At 38.5% G+C, this 21,271-nt stretch overlaps 1 protein-coding gene across 1 annotated transcript in view; it reads left to right on the top strand.

Annotated features, from left to right (window-relative positions):
- The window catches only part of LOC140226884 (uncharacterized), a 69,101-nt gene that overhangs the window by 24,747 nt on the left and 23,083 nt on the right, over window positions 1-21,271 (top strand). Inside the window, exons 3-6 of the mRNA XM_072307312.1 lie at window positions 16,890-16,966; window positions 19,943-20,095; window positions 20,694-20,844; window positions 21,170-21,265. Coding sequence (XP_072163413.1) covers window positions 16,890-16,966; window positions 19,943-20,095; window positions 20,694-20,844; window positions 21,170-21,265 — 477 coding nt within the window. The remainder of the gene's footprint in view (window positions 1-16,889; window positions 16,967-19,942; window positions 20,096-20,693; window positions 20,845-21,169; window positions 21,266-21,271) is intronic.

Here is a 21,271-nt window from a genome sequence, read left to right as displayed (position 1 = left end):
TACAGCTGCGAACTAGTTGCTGCCAAAAAGATGTGTTTTCAAGGCTTTTTTGAAAACACTGACTGATGGAGACTGTCTAACGGTAAGTGGTAAATTGTTCCAGTGCTTTGAAGCAGACACAGTAAATGTCCTATCACCGGCTAAGGTGCGAGTAACAGAGTATGTGAGACGAAGCGGATCACTAGATGACCTCAAATTTAGTGTACATTGTATTCATTAAAGGCAAGAAGGAAAGTTGCAATAAAATTATATGAGATATAAAGAAACAGCAATTAAAAACTGTCATGAGCACCTATTGACAACATGCAATTCATAATCAGGGTATTCTTGTGTGAATAAGTGTTGAGATTGATTGCTCTTGCATGCGGATGGTACAGTATTGGTGGAGATGAGAATTGGGCTTTTCACTTTTTGTGAGATACAGTTGTACCAAGAAAACACTTATGATATAGTACAGAGCATACCATTTAAAGAGGAATTCAAAGTTGATTTGATGAAAATCGGGTTTGGAATGACTGAAACATCCAAAAACAAAGTTAAACACAGCGATCCTAATAAAGTGTGGGTCCCACATTTTATTAGAATCGCTCTTTTTTGGATATTTCAGCCATTTCAAAACCGATTTTCATCAAATAGACATTGAATTCATCATAGAATTACATGCTCTTTCATATTTCATAAGAGGTTTCTCATTATCTCACCAAAAAATGTTAGAAACCTGAAATTAGGTCTCAACAAAAACTATACGATCCCTTTCATGCTTGATTCAGTACTCATTTTGATTTGTAGATTTTGCCATTTCGGCACTGTGACATACAGTGCTCTCACAGTAGTCGTGTAGCGGCGATTGCACAAAGTGTACCTCAAATACAGTACAAGGAGGGAGGCGTATCACTTCCCAAGTTGAAGTGATGCAGCCAACAGACCATAACCCATGTCAGATCCAGTGCTTACTTTTGCAAAAGTAGACAAAGGCAGTTGCGACTGCTTGAGTATCAGTGAAGTAGTCATGCCTCACTTGTTTAATGCCATTTGATGGCTGCCAGAACTGAGCCATGTCCCGGCCAATGAATTGAAGGCTCGTGCAGAATTCTCTATTTTGTTATGGGTGAAATGGGTGACATATTGTAAGTCCTGTTGAGACATTATCTTTGTGCTGTTGTTGAGGATAATCAAGGGACTAAGTGTTAGCATGCAGTCTTTAAAACAGACAAAGTGGTTTTTTTTTTTTGGTTATTGTTTGTTTATGTTTTTCCTTTTTAATAGGGGAAGACAAACAGTTTTGGCACTGTGTTTAGAAATCAGCTTTGGATGCTTCAAAATCAGCAGTGAAATGCGAGTTTGTTGAAACCAAGATGAATAGAGCCACAAACTGTCATGTATACAGTAGTCAGCTGTGACTGCTTGAAGTGACTACCGATTGCTTTTCATTCATGTTGATAGGGATGTAAATGTAAAGCCCTTGTCAATTTCTTTGTTTTTCTTGCTACTTTTCACTGAACAGCCTGCCACTGCTCATGCACATATATACATACAATATTCAACTGTATGCTTTTTAATTTTGTTTGCCTGTGTGTGTATTTTTGTGTTATAGGTGGGGATTATAGTATGGACAGTGTTTACTGTCTATTTCTTTGGCTGGTTCATGCATGTATATATTCCCTGTATCACCCCACTCTCCTTAGTCGTTTCCATGAAATTGAATACAAGATGCCTTAGTGTTAACCCATGTAAATTTGTATGAAATCGACTGCTACCATCAAAGAGCAGAGAGGTTAACGCTACACTGTACAAGGAACGTCACCGGTACTAAATCGTTGATGGATATTTTTCTACATCTCAAGTTACATGTGTATCAGTCAGCTCTGTGAAGGTACGGCATAGGTATTGATGTCCCTTCTGCGTTGCCACAGATAGTAAAGGCAGGGCAACACACATGCCTATGCACGTGTGTGAACTCTGTTGTCAATCTCCCTTTATGTATACCACAGTCAGTGGACAAAGTGTGTATTAAGATTGCGTGATTCACAATTTCTTGCACTTTTCTATAAGGGAGCAATGGGTTGCCTGAGTGGTCCTGTTATTCCATTTCTTTTGTTGCTTTGTTGTTTTGGTACTAGTTGACAGGAGAGGTTGAATGTATTTTGATGCAAAACAATCTGTTGAGTAGTCTGCAAGCACAGACTAAATCCCAGTCATTCCCCAAGATGGCACCAACAGCTGTGGCTTCGGAGGTATTTCCACATGTTGTTTTCCCCTACCTTATCATACAGTGAACTTGAACAAGCGTATCAGGAGAAGTGTATTATGACTTGTCTGCGTGGCGGCTATGGAGTTAATCAGTGTGTGTGTGTGTGTGTGTGTGTGTGCGTACTGTGTGTAGGCCTATGTGTGGGTGTATGATTGCCATGTATGTGTCTATGTGTGTGTCGAGTGTTTTTATTTTGTGGGGTTTTTATTTTCTTGCAAGTCGGGTGCTATTTGTGAATTTTAGAACACACAAAGACATTAATTCTGATGCCAGCATGAATGTGAGTGGTATACTGTATGTGTGTTTCTTGGTTAATTGCTATTCTCCACTGCCGCAAATCTGGCCACTCTTTAAATTCTTGGGAAGTCCCGCTTTGTATAAAATTAGACTCATTATAAGGCCTATACAGTGTATGTGTGTGTGTCTGTGCGTGTGTGCGCGCACATGCACTGCGTACGTACATACTTGTGTCCAAGCATAGGGGCATTTGCACAATATAGTATGCAAATGCCTGTGCATGCAGTAGAGTGACAGTGTGTCCTGTGCTTCACTGTTAGTGTGTTGTAGTCTAAGAAAGACTGTGTGTCACTGGGTGTGAGAGGGGTGTGTCCATTGTTCATGCCAAATGGACTGCTTCCATGCACGTCCCACTCAGCTGCGACAGGGTCTCTTGTTAGTACTGTGGCAAAGCTGTTCACACAAGGTTTCTGTGACTGAAATATTGAGTACATGTGCCTTGTTCATCTAATACAAGTGTCAGAAAGTTAATAATATTTCATTTGTAAGTACACTGTAGGTGGCATGTAGAATGCAGTATAGGTACCATGTATGAGATCTGGACAGTCTATTCAAAGCTTGCTGTGTAAAATGTTGCGGACGTTACTTGTGATGTATAAAGATTCATTAGTGTGCTCTTGCGATCTGTTCCGTGCTTCATCAGAGATGAGTAAGATTGATATGACATGGAGCCTCCAGCAGCAGTGGAGTACTGTACGAGCTGAAATTGTCATGGTGGTTTTATTTTCGCGAATCGCCTTTGAACCGCGAAAATAACAACACGCGAAAATAGCAACGTGCGAATAGATAAGTACAGTTAGACCTCGCAACCGCGAAATTAACAACACGTGAAAATGTCCTCCTAGTAGCAATTCGCGAAAATATCTGTACGCGAAAATTTCAGCTCATACAGTATATTGTCTTGAAAGTTTGCATGATGTGATACTGCCACAAAACAACAATCAGTAAAATGGCATGATATCGTTGGCTCTATGTTGTCCTCATGAATTTGTATTATCTTTATGAACATTTGGCAATCAGCAGGGTTATAATCTGATATTCATCTTATTTGTTATTTTGAGCCAGGGTGAAACATCATTTGTGCAAAAGTGACTGCTTAAAATACAAAACATGTATTTTATCAATCAGTCTTGTCAACAATTACATTTCTGGAACTACAAATTTGTATTATTTCACCCACGATTGTAAGATTGTAAGATTGTAAGATTTTACTGACTCTATCGACCCCCTCTCGGGGTATGAGAGTACAAACATATTTACAATATATGAATACAAAACTATAAGTGATAATGTACATGTACATGTGAAAATAACATATATGAATAAATATGTTTACAAAACAAGGCATAAAGGACGTTTGACTACTCTACCACTACGTGTACAAACATTCACATAAATGTAGGTGAAACATTGGAGATTGTGGCACTGGAGGAACTCAGCAACATTAGTCTTAAACACTAGACGCAACAAGAAGATACACTGTAGCTCCACTATTGAAAGCTGTGCATCATCCATCCAGTTAGACTTTTTGGCTGTTGTAGTTCACCCTCACGATAAAAACAACACCCAAATTACAGGGCACAGCAAAATGAATTTATCTAACAACATTTTTATTTACTGAAAACATGAAATACTACTACTTAGTGTATTAAGCTATCATTTAAACATGTACTGTACGTATCAGAAATGTTAAAATATGAATATCTTATCACCATCTCCCATGTGTCTGTGATATTAACTTTCTTGATGCAGTTCACTTTCAGAGAAAATACTCTTTAAAAATGTCACCCAAAAATAGGAGAACTGCAAAATGATGTATTAAAAATGACTTATTTCATGGCTACAGGGAATAATGCTACACATGTTTATAGCATCGAGGCCATCATCAATGTTAGAATTTGAGGTTATGCTTGTAATACTAGTCTCATCACCATTTCCCTTTTTTATGCCTCCGCCACGAAGTGGTGCCGGAGGCATTATGTTTTCGGGTTGTCCGTCCGTCCGTCCGTCCGTACGTCCGTACGTCTGTACGTCCGTCCGTACGTCCGTCCGCTTTCGTTTACGCGATAACTTGAGTAATATTTACTGGAATTTTACCAAACTTGGTCCAAGTATGAAGTATGATGGGGCAATTATTTGATTAGATTTTGGTTGAATTCGGTTAAAGGTCAAAGGTCAAAGGTCAAGGTCAAATCATGAAATTGTATCCATTTACGCGATAACTCAAGACTGGATGGAGCAAATTTCACCAAACTTTGTTTGAGGATGATGTATGATGGGACAATTACTTGATTAGTTTTTCAGTGAAATCGGACAGAGGTCAAAGGTCAAAGATCAAGGTCAAATCCTAAAATTTATCTGTTTACGTGATAACTCAAAACTGGATGAAGCAGCTTTTACCAAACTTGGTCCAAGGATGATGTATGATGGGACAATTCGTTGAGTAGATTTTAATGACATTGGCAAGAGGTCAAAGGTCAAAAGGTCAAGGTCAAATGCTACAAATGTTGCAATTTCCCCCATATCTATGCAATGCCCGAAGGTATTTTCTTGAAACTTGGTGTGGACATGTACTACTGCGTAAAGATTCTCCAGAGAGAGTTTCATGTCATAAGGTCAAAGGTCAAAAGGTCAAAGGTTAGGTGAAAATGTTGCAATATCACTTTTCTCGCAAATGGTTCAATGTATCTTCGTGGAACTTGGTACATACGCATGTACTGTCTGGCAGGGCTTATCTAGGGAATTTAGGGGTCATGGGTCAATAGTCAGGGGTCAAAGGTCAAGGTCGACTCCTCAAAATTTTACTATTTCCCTCATATACTAGTATATGCAATGCTTGCATTATTAGTTTCAAAACTTAATACATGCATTACCTAATGGAGATTCTGCGGGAAATTTCCAGCCAGAAGGTCAAAGGTCTAAGGTTAAGGGTCAAAGGCCAGGTTTCAATACCCCCCCCCCCCAAAAAAAAAAAAAAAAAATCTATTTTGTACTGTCATCACACTCTTTCTTCATACCTTGGAAATTACTCGATGCATAAACTTCCCCAAAATTCCCCAAATATGTGTACCTGCACTTTTAGAAAATTATAGCAAACCCAGTTCAAGACATTTCTGACAAACCTGTCATTTCAATATTTTGCCAGTTATGTGAAACTGTCATGGATCACACATTGTGAAGACATTGTACTATACGCCTATTGGGAGAATCATGCATTATGGTGGAGGCATCAGTCGCCATAGCGACATTTCTAGTTTAAGTTGTATGTTTCATTGTTTCACAATCACATGAAATCAGAAAATTTGCAAATGATTACAGTAGCAGTCATGTGGAAAAAGGAAAGCAGAGCAAAAACAAAAAGTGATGAGTACTGTAAACACAATATTTTCGCGGTATGAAATTTTCGCAAATTGGAGCCAACAGCCTTTTTACGGCATGAAATTTTTGCGAGTTGCCTCTAACATTTAATGCATCTATATAGTAGAGATAAGAACTTTGGCATGCATTCTAATTTCGCGAATCTTGACTCTCGCGAAATTCAGGAAATCAAACTGCACGAGAACATTCCGTGTTTTACAGTACCTTTCATTAAAAACCCATTATCATACGTAAAACGATTCACCATGATTAAGAAATGTTGGGAGAGCTACACTGTAGCACAACTCCCTTGAAGATCCACTGCCCCATAGGGCACATGTAGGGAAGAGTGAAACCACAAGTTTAATACAGTTTATCGTTAACAACTGAGTTTAACTCCTATTGTACTCTAATTTAAACACAGTAAAACACATTCTCTCATATTGATCTCCTCTATACTTTATCATCATTTATCAAACTTGTAAGTAGTCCGCAAAGTAATGTCTTCTACTTTGTAGCTTGAAAGATAATTTCAGTTTGTTAGCATACTACATGATAATATACTAATGTTCTCATACCGTGTGACTTTGCTATTATACCCAGTTAGTGTACATTTAGCTACAAATACCATGTACACGAGGAAAATGTACCATGATTTACTTTTAAGTGCCTAGTGTTTCCACAGTCAACTGTATGCTGACAAGAAGATGTCAATTTCTTTGTCACAGAATGCGATCAAATTGTTTTGTAAAGCATTAATTTTGGAGTTCTGTCTCTTGCAAAGTAGCTGCTGTATATTTGAATGATTGTTGCCTGCACACCCTGTCACAGCACCACCTACTCCACATTGTGACTCTTTGACTGAGTAAATATTGTGGTTGTGGTTTACTGAGTCAGTCTGAAGGCCATGTGGGCATAGTATGTTGTTTGAAAACTGCTAGATAAAATTATGGAAAAGTCTTTTCGCTAGTAAGTGAACATAATGCCAGTTATATGTACATACAACTGTAAGATTGACATACTTTTGAAACACATGGATATGGAAATCTTTAAATTATAGTCCCATATACACAACTCCATGTCTCCTTGTTAGCTAGTGTGACCCACAGGAAATTGTTTCCCTCATTGTATTTAAGAATTGCATAATTGGCAATTCTAAAGATGTTTTTCTGCTGCCCAAAATAAACTATCACTACACCTTTGTATGGCGAAAGAAATCATGAACCCGTGATGAAATGGAATGGTACATAGTATACACTGTATACTTAACAAAATAAAAGACAAAGATGCAACAATAGGAGAATGTAAGAAAAATTCATGATGTAAGTCATACTTTGTGTGCATGGTATTGTCATGCACACAACCTATAGGAGATGGCTTTATCACATTTTCCCAGTGAGTTGCCTTTGTCTGATTAAGGGTAGCTTTATATGAGCTTCTGATGCCGTCATTGTCTTTTCTGGATGGCTTTGTCCCCTCTCATGACAATTTTATTGATACAGCCTGCTGTTGCATACAGCTTGTTATATAGGGGAGAGATTACATGCTGTATGATGATACTGTTTAACCAGGTATTACCCACACTGTGCCTTTAGAAACTTCATATTCATTCCCTGTGCTTTAGTCTTTTTTTCTTTTCTTTTCTTTTCTTTTTTTTTTCCGGAAGCAGTCACTTATCTCCCAGTCGATATCACGGGTGTATTGAGATTATATTGACTGGCAACTGACAGGCATCTCTTCCAAAGTCACCTTCTGGCCTGATAAACCACAAACTGGGTAAAGAGAAGAGAGGGGGATTATGGTATCATATGTAGTCATTAGTAGATCGTGGCCATGTGGGGTGGCTGTATTCTAATTCCACCTCACATGCATCAGAGCAGGATAAAGATGATAATATTTTGTGAAAGATTATCAGTGGATTCTGCTAGAACCAAGATGGTGAATGAAAACCTTGATTTTCTTTTGTCCATTATAGTGGGAAAGATACAGTTGCACAGACATACACTGTATATCTACTATTTTTATCTTTGCAATATATATATATTTTTTTATTCACATGGCTCTATCTGTCCTGGATATATGATTTGTAAGCAGTATCAATACTGTATACGCGGAATATTTTGCGAATTTCGCGAATTTCACAAGTCAGGTGCTATGCAGCACAGTGGGGATTTCCCCAAGATTGAATGCTTGTAGACATATTAGAGAAGACATGTAAAATTTGTCATGCGATCCATTTATCCTAGTATCAAAGACTCTCACAACCTGCATCTTGATTTATAACTGACTGTTTTGAACTGTTTTCAAATTGTCTGTTTAAGCAAGTGATTGTTTACTGTGTAGAGGACCTATTCAGGAAAGTGTTTTTTTCTTTCTCTCTTTTAACAGGTTGGAATTTTGATAGGGCATTAGCGCAAATGGTGACTGAAACATTAGAACATGTTAAAATACCATTAGACTAATGAATTGCCTTCTACTGGTACCCATTTCTGAATGATTAGATGAATAAATTACTGTAGACCATGGTTCTATAATTAAGCCTAGGAATGGGGGGGGGGGGGAATGTTGCAGAGAAAGGTGGGAGTTTATACTGTTAAAAAGTTAGTCAGAAAATAGAAGGATACTAATATTCATGATGAAATGCAGTGTAGGCAGCATTTGAAAGAAATGTTTATTCCAGATCTAATGATCTTCTTCTAAAATCTCCTGTTACCAGTATGATCAGCATAGTTAGCTGTCACAAAAATGAAGCTGATACCTTTGGAGCAAGCACATGTCAAGCTCATTGAGAGGCCATATCAAACTTGGACTGACTTCCTGAATCAGAAATATAGCAGCTAGGCTCCAGCCAGTAAAGACCCATCATTCGTCTGCTTCCTGACCAACTTACAGTGCCATTTCCCCAGTCAGAGATGTACACTTTGTATTATGATTGCCCCTTTTGTACCCCTTTCAAGTCAGGTTCTGAAGTATCTCAATGATTGGAAGATGCTTTTAGGACAGTGTAAAAAAAAAATAATCAAGATAAAAATTGTATTGCAAGTTGTTCTGCATAGCCCAGTTACTGTAAAACATGATATATTCGCGGCATTAAGTTTTCATGAATTGGAGCCGATGGTCTTTTTCGTGGCATGAAATTTTCGTGAATTGCCACTGGCGTTCAATACATATAGTGTAGATAAGAACTTTCATGTGCATTTTAATTTTGCAAATCTTGGCGCTCGCGAAATTTGCGAAACTAAAATGCACGCAAACATTCCCCGTTTTACAGTATGTTCAAGGGAGATGGGCAACAGGTTTTATGTGGTAGCAAACTGCTGTCAGGTTCACCTCCCTTGGTTGTGTGAATATTGCAATTTTTTTTTTTTTTTTGGGGGGGGATTTTGAAGAATGACATTTATACCCCTTTCAGGTAATCGTGGATGCGGATAATAGGAGCACTAAGTTGTAAAATTTTGATTACATGAACGGGAGAGGAGTAAAAAAGTGTGCATTATTTTGATGCTGCTATTATCCGCATTATTGCAGCATGAGGAGTTGATCGAGAAGACATGAACGCGTTTTACGACTTATGCGCACTAACATTCCACAGTTCGGTCAAAGGTCACTCGATTTCCCGCACAACCGCTGATTGCTGAGCTTGAGCGAGAGCTGTGCATACACCGGAAACATTACGTCATTATAGAGGCGTGCGCAGTAACCATGACAAATACTCCCGTCTTTCGCACCGTTATATGAACGGGCGCTCGTAAAAGTAGTGCGCACTTCATGGGATATATGAACGCGATTTTGATCACTTCATCCGCATTATTTGGATGCGGATAATTGAACCGCGATTACCTGAAAGGGGTATTAGTCATACTTCCCTATAGTGTTAGTTTAATATGTACAATATTCTGTCATCGGGGAATTTACCCCACTGCATCATAATTTTGGCAATACCAGATAGTGAAGTTTGTCCAGATATAGCAAATTTGTGAAAAGTAATTCTGTGAAATTATTTTGCAAAGGAATCTTGACAATATGCTAAAATAGGTATACAGTAAGTGAGAAACTGAGATCTAATTGTATGTATCATGAAAGATATTGCACTGTGGTGGCAAGGTAGTATACATTTTAACTGTAGTTTTATTCATGTGGACAAAATTGAGGGATGCGGATTGTGATCCAAATAGCAAGATTTTTGTCCCCGCCGAACGAGTTTGAGCAGGGGACTATGAAACGGGCTCCGTACGTGTGTGTGTCCGTCCGTCCGTCCGTGCGTCCGTCCGTGCGTCCGTCCGTGCGTCCGTGTGTCCGTGTGTCCGTGTGTGCGTCCGTGTGTGATCAAAATCTTCAATTTGCTACTTCTCTGTCATTTATGAGCCAATTTTGATTCTGTTTGCTTTATATGATAGCACTACATGGGAGCTTTGAAACTTCTACACAGAATTTCAGTTGTGACCTTTGACCTTGACCTTTGACCTATATTGTACATTTTGCTACAAAATGCTACTCCTTCGCCATTTCTAACCCGATTTTGATTCCGTTTGCTTTATATGATGGCACTAGGTGAGGGCTTCAAAACTTCTACACAGAATTTTGACCTTTGACTTCTTTGACCTTTGACCTTGATTTTTGACCTATATTGTACATTTTGCTACAAAATGCTACTCCTTCGCCATTTCTAACCCGATTTCGATTCCGTTTGCTTTATGTGATGGCACTAGGTGAGGGCTTCAAAACTTCTACACAGAATTTTGACCTTTGCCTTCTTTGACCTTTGACCTTGATTTTTGACCTATATTGTACATTTTGCTACAATATGCTACTCCTTTGCCATTTCTAACCCGATTTCGATTCCGTTTGCTTTATGTGGTGGCACTAGGTGAGGGCTTCAAACCTTCTACATAGAATTTTGACCTTTGACTTCTTTGACCTTTGACCTTGATTTTTGACCTATATTGTACATTTTGCTGCAAAATGCTACTCCTTCGCCATTTCTAACCCGATTTCGATTCCGTTTGCTTTATGTGATGGCACTAGGTGAGGGCTTCAAAACGTTACACAGAATTTTGACCTTTGCCTTCTTTGACCTTTGACCTTGATTTTTGACCTACATTTTGCTACAAAATGCTACTCCTTCGCCATTTCTAACCCGATTTCGATTCCGTTTGCTTTATGTGATGGCACTAGGTGAGGGCTTCAAAACTTCTACACAGAATTTTGACCTTTGCCTTCTTTGACCTTTGACCTTGATTTTTGACCTGTATTGTACATTGGCTACAAAATGCTACTCCTTCGCCATTTCTAACCTGATTTCGATTCCGTTTGCTTTATGTGATGGCACTAGGTGAGGGCTTCAAAACGTTACACAGAATTTTGACCTTTGCCTTCTTTGACCTTTGACCTTGATTTTTGACCTGTATTGTACATTGGCTATAAAATGCTACTCCTTTGCCATTTCTAACCCGATTTCGATTCCGTTTACTTTATGTGATGGCACTAGGTGAGGGCTTCAAAACTTTTACACAGAATTTTGACCTTTGCCTTCTTTGACCTTTGACCTTGATTTTTTACCTATATTGCACATTTTGCTACAAAATGCTACTTCCGGCGGGGACATATATTACGCACCGCGTAATTTCTACTTTTCCTTGTTTTTTTTTTGTCTGTTAAGACAAAGAGAAATATCCAGCTAATTGCCGATCGTGATAATTTGTCAGGACAGGATCCAAAAAACAAAAAACAAAACAAAACAAAACAAAACTCTAGCTTTTTACTTGAGACTATATCTCTAATTATCACAATGATTCCCAAGTATTAAATTTGCAAGATTTCTTGGGTTTGGATCTGGATAGTGATTGCCGCTATCTGATGAGATTTTCATGTCCACACAGGCAAACATTTTGGATCATGATACAGAACTCAAGATTTGTATCCTGTTACATGAGTGAATTCAGGGGGAGTGTTTATTTAAAGTCAGCAATAAATCTACTAAGTTTGAATATTTCCTTTTAATAACACCTACCAAGCTTGAATTTCTGTTGTGTACCAATAAACGATGCCAGAAACTTAACTGCCCTTACCTGAAACAATTTTCAAGTTAACAGCAGTTGAGAGCAGAGTATTATTCAAAATGCAGTCTTTATTGTGATATGTAATGCAAATACATTGAAACATGCTTTAACCAGGGAGGTGAGACACACAACAGCCAGTGAGAGTTTGGCTGCAACCATTTGAACATTAAAAAGTCATCTGACATGGTGCCTAGTAGATGCCTCAAAATAGCTCTCAAGGTCACATGGCTATGCATATGATATCATCCGCCCAAACTCTTCCTTTGTTGTGTGTATCAAATGTCTCTGACGACATGTGCTTTCTCAAAAGATAGATTCTCTGTACGATGTCTGCATTCAAATTGTGTTGAAAGCTGTAGTGCTTATTGCATAGCGTCCGAAAAGGGAAGTTCTTTCATACCTACCGATGACAAAAATTCACGTGAACTATTGCGACCTATCTCCCATGCCCTGTGGCGTGCCTCGATCTTGATGGTCCACATGCTCATTTTATTCACCATGTGGGCAGGCACGCACCTGACACTTTGTGGTCATATATGTATTGTGGTTTTCCAGCATACACAGTGGATTTAATCCTTTCTCACAGTACATGGGCACATTGGATTTCCTTCCGAATGCCTCAGGTCATGACAGGAAAGAGGGAAAGTCAGTTAAAGATAGAAGCCCTAGTCAGAAAAAAAAAAAAAAAAATGTGTGTGAACTGGAATATAATCCTGTAACAGTGGATATTTTCGCGTGCCTAATTTCTCGTGCTTGGCCGGGTAAGAAGAGTTTCGCGTGTTTTTATTTCTGCGGATTCAAAACGTCAACTACTGGAGCATACGGCACACAAAAATATTTGTGTGCTTTTATTTTCGCGCTCACTTCTGATTGCGCGAAATGCGCGAAAATTTCAACACCACGAAAATGTCCACGTTTACAGTACATTGTCCGCTTATTCTGCTACAAGTTGTTTTTGTTTTTTGGGGGGGTGGTTTTCTTTTTTCTACTTCATAATTTCCGTTTCATTTATAGCAATGGAATTATAGTGCACCATAATTCTGTCATAGTTGAAGAAGAATATTCCACCTACCCACCAAGGCTGCCACCCCCCCCCCATTGATTTTGATTGTATGGACACATGTCTACACAAAGACATCCTATTATTTTATAGCACATAGAGTTCAACTAGTTTGTGTGCCAAGCCCTTTTCCAGAAATATTTTTCCTGATGGCTTTGAAGTAGACCTTTCACCGGGTGCCTGTACCATCACATCTGATTTTCACAGCACTGATTCCGTAGTGTAGCAGCAGTTCATCCCAGACATTGGTGAAATGGGGACTACAGATCTCTGGAGATGTCCTGATATCAAAAGGTGCTCCTGTTGCTGTTAGTGATGATGACGACAATGGTGATTATGATCATGATCATGAATAATGATGATGATGATGATGATGATGATGATGATGATGATGATGACGATGATGGTGATAGATATTATTGTTTGTTCATTACTTTATTCAAGCATGACACATGAGTATACTTCAGTACGGAGACTGTTCTTTGGCAGGTCCGTGTGGATAAAATACAGCATGAATGTATCAGAAATGAAAACAAGACTCATACATACAAAACAAAACAAAGCAAAACAAAGAAAACATATAGACATGGTGATGAAACTGCTGTATGCATACTGGACAGAAGCAAACATGATCATTCAAGGATATTCATATACATGTACAAATATGTTAAAAATCACCATCGCACTTGAGTTTTAATTCCTTGTAGTGCTGGTCCTGACTCTATTATGTTCCTTTCTTTTTACCTCTGGATATGATTAAAAAAGCCTGATGCATCAAGGAGGTTCTTATGGTCCTAAAGATACATTTTGTATTCATGCAAACTTGTGACTGGACAAACAGTAATTGCTTCACAAGCTCAAAACAAACATGCAAATACTATTTTACACTCATATACCCTGACACAAACACACAAGCCCCAAATAAATACACATTCACAAACACTATGTTACACTTATACCACTATTGTAAAACAAACACACAAGCTCAAAATGAACATTGTGCTGAAGTTATGAATTAGACGCCAGTAGTAGACAAGCAGCTTTCTAGAACAGACTGTGGGACAAGTTGCAAATTAAAATTTAGAGAGGTGAATGTGATGTCTACCCCACCAATTACTTCAGTAATTCCCAATAAGCATCATCCACTTGATTACCAGGCACTTGTAGTTGTCAGACAGATAAACCCCATGCTCATATCTTGTGTGCTGATTGCTCCTCGATTACCTGGTAAAACCCTACGCCAATAAAAAAAAAAAAGGTCGGCTCCAAAAGATGAATGGCGCAGTTGTGCGCACTTTTAACAATGTTGACACAAGTTAGGAGGATATGCTAGGGTGTGCCAGGTATTGATCAATCTATGTGTACATGTGTGCGTGTTTGTTTGTGTATAGTTGTGTTGGTTTCTTTATTTTGTATTCATAGCATAAACAGTAGGGCTACAGATCATCAAAGTTCTCAGCAAAACTGGACATATGTTGAGAAAAATATTGACTGTGATCATGTCATCAGTCATTGCAACATATGGGGTACGAGTGGTATTTAAAAACAGCTGTCTTGATCATGTCACTCCCACACACTTGTTAGTATGTCATGTACATCTGTCATTCTTATATTGCTTTTTACAAATTAGAGACTGAATTTTTTTTTTTTTTTTTTAGAACTCACTTCCTATGTCACAGTGAAGAGTCATTCAGTTCTCTAGGGGGGTGGGGAAATGATTTAGAGAAAGATATAGATTTCATTTCAAGAAAGAAGTTGCCAGCAGGTGTTCAAGTCAGAATTCTATTTCATATTTGTCTCTCTTTATACTATCAATTCTATGTTACTGTAATATGCACTGATTTGACATGAATCGGTATACAGCCCTCGACATGAATTTTCTGTCCGTTAGCATCCCCCCCCCCCCCCCATCGAAGATACGGCAGTATCTAAATGTTTGACCTCTGACTCTGTGGCGCAGGATAGAGGACCATCTCATTTCCATCGGCAATCTGCTTTAGCCTTGGAAAAATTATGGTTCCATACAGTGAAGACATCTAGAAAAAGCAATTACTCGTGTACCCAGGGTCCTGGTATTGTCTGCAGTACATATGCTGTCCAAAACTGAGATTTTATGATCTCACTACCTGTAATCTGACACTTTGTACTCTATTTATTTGCATAATACTCACAATTGATAACTGGAGTATTGGAGCTGTTGGTTTTGACCTTATTTGTCTTCATACAGACATGTATGTAAACTTGCTCGCTCCCAACTTTGATATGAATGCCAGTGAATGAACATGCGTGGGGAGCGTGATCACCTGTGCCCGTGTCTTTGTGTGTGTGTGTATGTGTGTTTGTGTGTGTATAATGTGCACTGAGAGACAGTAGATTTGAAAGAAACTATTTGACCTCCCTTCAAGAAACAAGTGTATATCATTTCCAGATACATTTCCTATCTTTTTCTCTTATTCCTGTTGTTGTATGCAACCGAGGGATCACAGATTGTAGAATTCCTGGATTCAACCTACCACCAACCCTTGTGATATGTGATGGGTAATGAATTCTGGTCGCAGGGATGGGGGGAAATCGTCAGCAGGGGTGGGGGGAAATCGTCATACTATAGCTCTCCAAAGATAACCGCGTACCACCTGGTTCTAGGCCCCATTTTGTCAGTATACAAGGTTCTTTGGTGGGTGAAATCATCATGCAATGATGTACATGCTGTATGAACCATGCCACACACATTCTGCATAATTGTAAACAAAATATGAATTGCATTGCCGAGTAAGAAAATGCATTATATTTCTGGTGTCTTAGATGATGTAAAGCAAGAAATGTTTGCGGCATCAAATTTTCACGAATTGGAGCAGACACCCTTTTTCGCGGCATCAAATTTTCGCCAAGTGCCACTGTCATTCAATGAATAACGTGTAGACAAGAACTTTCACATGTATTTTAATTTCACGCATCTCTGCTCTCGTGAAATTTGCAAAATTAGAATGCACACTAAAACATATCTGGTTTTACAGTAGTATTCAAGGTGGGCATTGATAGGAATACCCTTTTGTGCCATGCATCAAATCTGATAAGTGTGGTGAGATGCAGAGTTTGTATCAGTGTTGTGGGTCATGTGCCTATGACCTACGACCATTGTAGACCCCCTGTGGTAGTGAGTACCTGGGAGCTGTAACCATCCTTTGTAACATGTGTTGCAATACGCTACATACAATTTTTGTAACTTAATTTGTGCAATGGAATGATGATGATGCGATCACATTATAGTGCATATCATCCAAGTTATATGCTTCAAACATATAAATAATGAAAATGGCCATTGTGAATATATGGATCGTGTTCCAACATTTTTTCATGTGGTTCTGATTGGGAAAGTTTTAGCTCCACATTGTCAAGAAATGCATTTCAGTACTACATTATGTATTGAGCTAATGCTTGCATTCTCTTATTGAGAGCTTGTAAACATTAATTGATGGACTATGTGACAGTCGTTTTTATTTTTTATAAAAGTGTTTACATTGTCAACAAAGAAGAAAATGGATGTTGAATGTAGATTAGGGGTCTTCTTGCAGCTTAATTGATGAAATGAACTGATGTTCCCATGAAACCGCTCTACAGACACCTATAAAAACCTGTGTTTATGCACATGATCAGCGAATTTCAAGTAGAACATATATTTCATAAAAATAAAATGCCGAATTTGAAGGTGGTCATGAATGCAGACTTACCTTGCCAGAACTGAACTCTTGCTCTGAAACAAAAACAAAACAGTTTCTAGAGGTTAGTAGCTCTGCATTGTGTGTTAATGCATATTTGACAGTAATGTTAAAATAATGTTTTGTTGATTTTTATCTCCCACTCACAGTCATTCTGGGGCGGAAACCTCTCATTTGTCAGTTTTCATCACCCCTGGTTGATGCTTCCACCTACCATTCACCTCAGGTAAGATTCCTGTGTGAGTTTGCCTATGCCATAATATCATTCACAATCCTAGGCATAAACATTTTATCAGGCATGATGTTCTGTAGCTTTAACTCTGATTTTCTATTCTTTTTAATTCTCAAGTCTGTACACATTTTGTTATTTCTTTGTATTAAAATTACCTGAATTTTTTTTTTTTTTTTTTTTTACCCCTCTGGATAATTATCCTGATGTATACAATATTGTACGTGTAGATATAGAAAAGAGGAATTAACAAGTAAAACTATTTGTGTTCGAGGTTAGCGTTTGGAAAGTTGTGCTAGAGATCAGCAGGATGCTGATCAGTAGCAGTGATTTGTTATGATTTTTTTTTTTTTTTTGTCGTTCATGTGAGTTTTTTTTTTTTTGCAATACATTAAAGGGACCAAACAGTACTGGTTGAGGTGGGGATTCATGTTTTGAACATTCCTAAGTGAGATAATGAAAAGCCTCTTATGAAATATGAAACAGCATGTAATTTGTAATGTAATATAATGTAAAGGAACTCCATTCTTTACTAAAAAGGAACTTTGATTGCGATTAGCAACATCAAATCGCATGTAGCAGCAAATTAGTTGAGGGGAGGAGATCCAACAAAGGGGATGAGGCTGGAAGTGGGCCAAGACATTATTTTGAACAGTTTTGCCAGGTTTTAAAAATGCCCCAAATTCCAAGTATGGCATTGGCACTGTAAGCTCAAATTGCCCCTTGAAGCAGAGAGCTTCATATTTTAGGCCCGAGGGGAGAAAATTCAGGTGTGCCAGTTGATAGCACAACAAATGTAGGAAGGCCACTTCCCTAGACAACATGTACACTAGCTCAATAAAAAGCAAAGCAGAAACCCACACAAAAACCCAAACAAAGTCATACAGATTGTGATAGGGAGAGTCCCTTATTTTGAAAAGAAAGACTACATTATCAACAGTATTAGACATCTTTACCATCACAATTATTGACTGGTCCACGATTTTGTTATTGCCCACCAAAAAAAAAGGTCAATGACAATATGCGTGTAAAATTAGAGGGCAATTAGTTGGATAGGTGCTTGCTGTAAACATGGTATCGCGTACTTGAGTTCATGCATAGTTGGCAAGTGTTCCCGCACTTGGCAAGCGTCATGCACGATAATAGCAAGAGATGCCCATCCATGCAGCCAGTAATAACAAATTGCCCTATAGTCTATCTGTTTTTCCTTCTTTGAAATGCAATTCAAGATGTGATAACATTAATTGTCAGTATTTTCAAGTTCGCTGTAGATGTCTGATTTTGTTATTAAGTTAATGATAATTTAAGATAACAATATTATGGACTGGCTGCTTTCATGGCATTTATGACATTAATTACCCTCACTGGAATCATATTGCCCTCATCATCTTCGACTCGGGCAATACAATTCTACTTCAGGCAGTAAATGTTGTATCCCCATCAAGGCCAGTCCATATTGTATTATTATAACCATTTGATTTGTTGTAGTCGTCACATGATATATCATTTGTGAACTGGTGTAGTGGGGATCTGTGCTGACATATAAGTAAATTCTTTGTTAAAGGGAACGTAAACCCAAAGAGCAATGTGGATTGAGTGAAAGCAGTAACATTAGTAGAACACATCAGTGAAAGTTTGAGGAAAATTGGGCAATCGATGCAAAAGTTATGAATTTTTAAAGTTTTGGTGTTGGAACTGCTGGGTAAGGAGACTACTAGAGGTTATGACGTATGAGAGGACTACAACATGAAGAAAATATAAAGGGAATTCAACAGAAATTCATTTTTCATGAAAATCACACATTCCATCAACTTGATACTGACATATGTTAGGGGTAGCGCTTATTCCCCCTGCTTTCTGAAAGCGGATAGTCAAGTACTCTTTCACTTTGCTATAAAAATGATTTTTTTTTTTTTTTGTGGAATTCCTTTTATATTTTCTTTTGTATTGTTGTCCACTCATACGTCATAACCCCTAGTAGTCTCCTCATCCAGCGGTTCCAACACCAAAACTTTAAAAATTCAAAACTTTTGCATCGATCGTCTGAATTTCCTCAAACTTTCACTGATGTGTTCTATTAATGTTAATGCTTTTACTCAATCCACATTGCTCTTTGGGTTTGCGTTCCCTTTAAAGATCTGTCATGGAATATTTTCACTGCATCGAAACTAAAATCTGCTTGATAGGGTCATGTTTCATAACACACCTTATATTTATGAGTGTAGCCTGTGCCTCAGCATTTTCAGAATTGTAAACATTCTGACATACTTTGTATGTTTACATGGTATGTGGGTTAATTTTTGAGAGCATAAAAATAAATAGATAAATAAAAACAAAAGTTGTTGATGATGTAATCCTTCAAAAAAAAAAAAGAAGAAGAAGAAGCAGTGGTGTGTCATATTATTGTTCTCTTGATGTTACAGTGCATACATTTCTATATTCTTGTTGATATAGATATTGAGTGTGTTATCATGACAACTACATATGAAAATGATCCAATCTCATACCTACATGGGTTTTGTGTGGGGTGATATACATGGGTCAACACAGATCACCACTTGAACAGTAGTCTTGCATAGACAGGAGAGCTGAGCACATCTCCAAACCCTTACCAGTTCAGTTTGGAGCCTCTGTATGATGTGATGTTGCGATTTGATGTATGCTACACAGGACGGGCAGTATATCTATTTTTGCCATTGCCAGCAAAACCTCCTGACAGAAATGTTTGGCCAAAATCCCGTAGTATTAAAGTCAACCTACAGTTGTGTACTTGCATAAAAGAGCTTAACATGTCAGTAACCTGATATTCAACCCCCAGTAAAGTTATAAGATGCATTCTGTGTACCAGTATATTATGTATGGTTCAGATTGTATTCATGTGCCATGATTAAGCCCCATCGTTTTCTAATAATGTGTTCAAACCATCTGTCCTAAAATGCCTTTCTGCAAACCACAAAATTTTGAATCAAACAGGCGGTGATCCTTGAAGGGAAGTACTGGAAGCGCACCCTGTGTGCCGTGGTGAAGGAGTACCAGAAATGGCGCATCTTCTACAAGAAGAAGCTCTCCTCGGACATCTTGGACGAGGACGACCTGGACGACCCCTGGTATCCAAATTGGAGACAGGTATGGATGGCACAAAACCAAGTGTGGACATTTCCATCCCTATTTCCTTTCTTCGCCTTTTTCTACCCCTCCATCTTCTCCCTACCCCCTCCCCTTCCCCCATGCAAGGGTTTGTATAGATAACTTAACAAATTCAGTTTTGGTGTTGTCAGAAGCAAAAGTGGATCACTTTGATAGGGAAGTACTGTGGCTCCTTCCAGAAAGAGAAGCTTCATGAATGCAATGAGATTATCATCATTAAATCTGAAGCTACCATATGTCAATAAAACTTGTACAATAGTACCTGTCCCTTTCATATTTCTATTCTGACATTTCATGATCAAACCTCTCCCTGCCCCCATCCTCCCTCTCCCTCTCCCTTCCCCCTCACTCTCACTCCATACACTACTGACGTGGATTTCTTTTCATCCTTGTATCATTACATTCAGTCTTGTAGCAATACATTGTTTTTTCATGTTTTGTATTGTAACATAATAATTTTGATGTCATTTTTTTTTTCTGTCCAGTGACATGTATTGTATTTGGTTCTCATGTGAAATATGGGAATAAATTCAAATTCAATTATAATGTTCTCTTTTATGTCTATCCCATGGAGCAGCAGCAGAGCAGCAGCCTTGGCAAGGACCTGTTGGGGTCGGAGGAGGGCACACCCATGATCATGGACGAGGAGATGCTGCTGTCCGAGTTTTCTGACACCCTCTTCACCAGTCTGAACCCGACCTTTCCCTTCCCCAACCCGCGGGAGATCGGTGAGTGCCAGTACTGACCATTGTCCAGTCGGCTTGGGCCAAGATTTTCAAAGCCTGATAGTTAGAGCTACGACACTCATTGTGTGCGAGTTCCTTGGAAGTTTTTATATGTACATATGTATGTATACAGTATGTAGGTATGTGTGTCTGAATGTGCTATTTGTGTATCATATATTCATATGATACACATATTCATATTCATATATTTGTACACATCCTTTCTTGGGGTAGAGGTGGGGGTGCAGTTCAATTTGTATGTTTTCAATTTTGTTATTCATAATTGCATAATTTGTTGACCCATTATTTTGTTTCCTCCTGCATTCAGCTCACGCTGGGATGAATGCGGACATCATTCAGCCCGGCCTGGTTCAGCTCCAGCCTTCCCTGGATGATGTTATGGATACATTTGAGCCTCTCCCAGGTAAAG

The sequence above is a fragment of the Diadema setosum genome, chromosome 4 (assembly GCF_964275005.1).
Source record: "Diadema setosum chromosome 4, eeDiaSeto1, whole genome shotgun sequence".
Lineage (NCBI taxonomy): Eukaryota > Metazoa > Echinodermata > Echinoidea > Diadematoida > Diadematidae > Diadema > Diadema setosum.
Note: the sequence above shows the minus strand (reverse complement) of the source record. Positions and strands in the feature narration are given on the sequence as shown.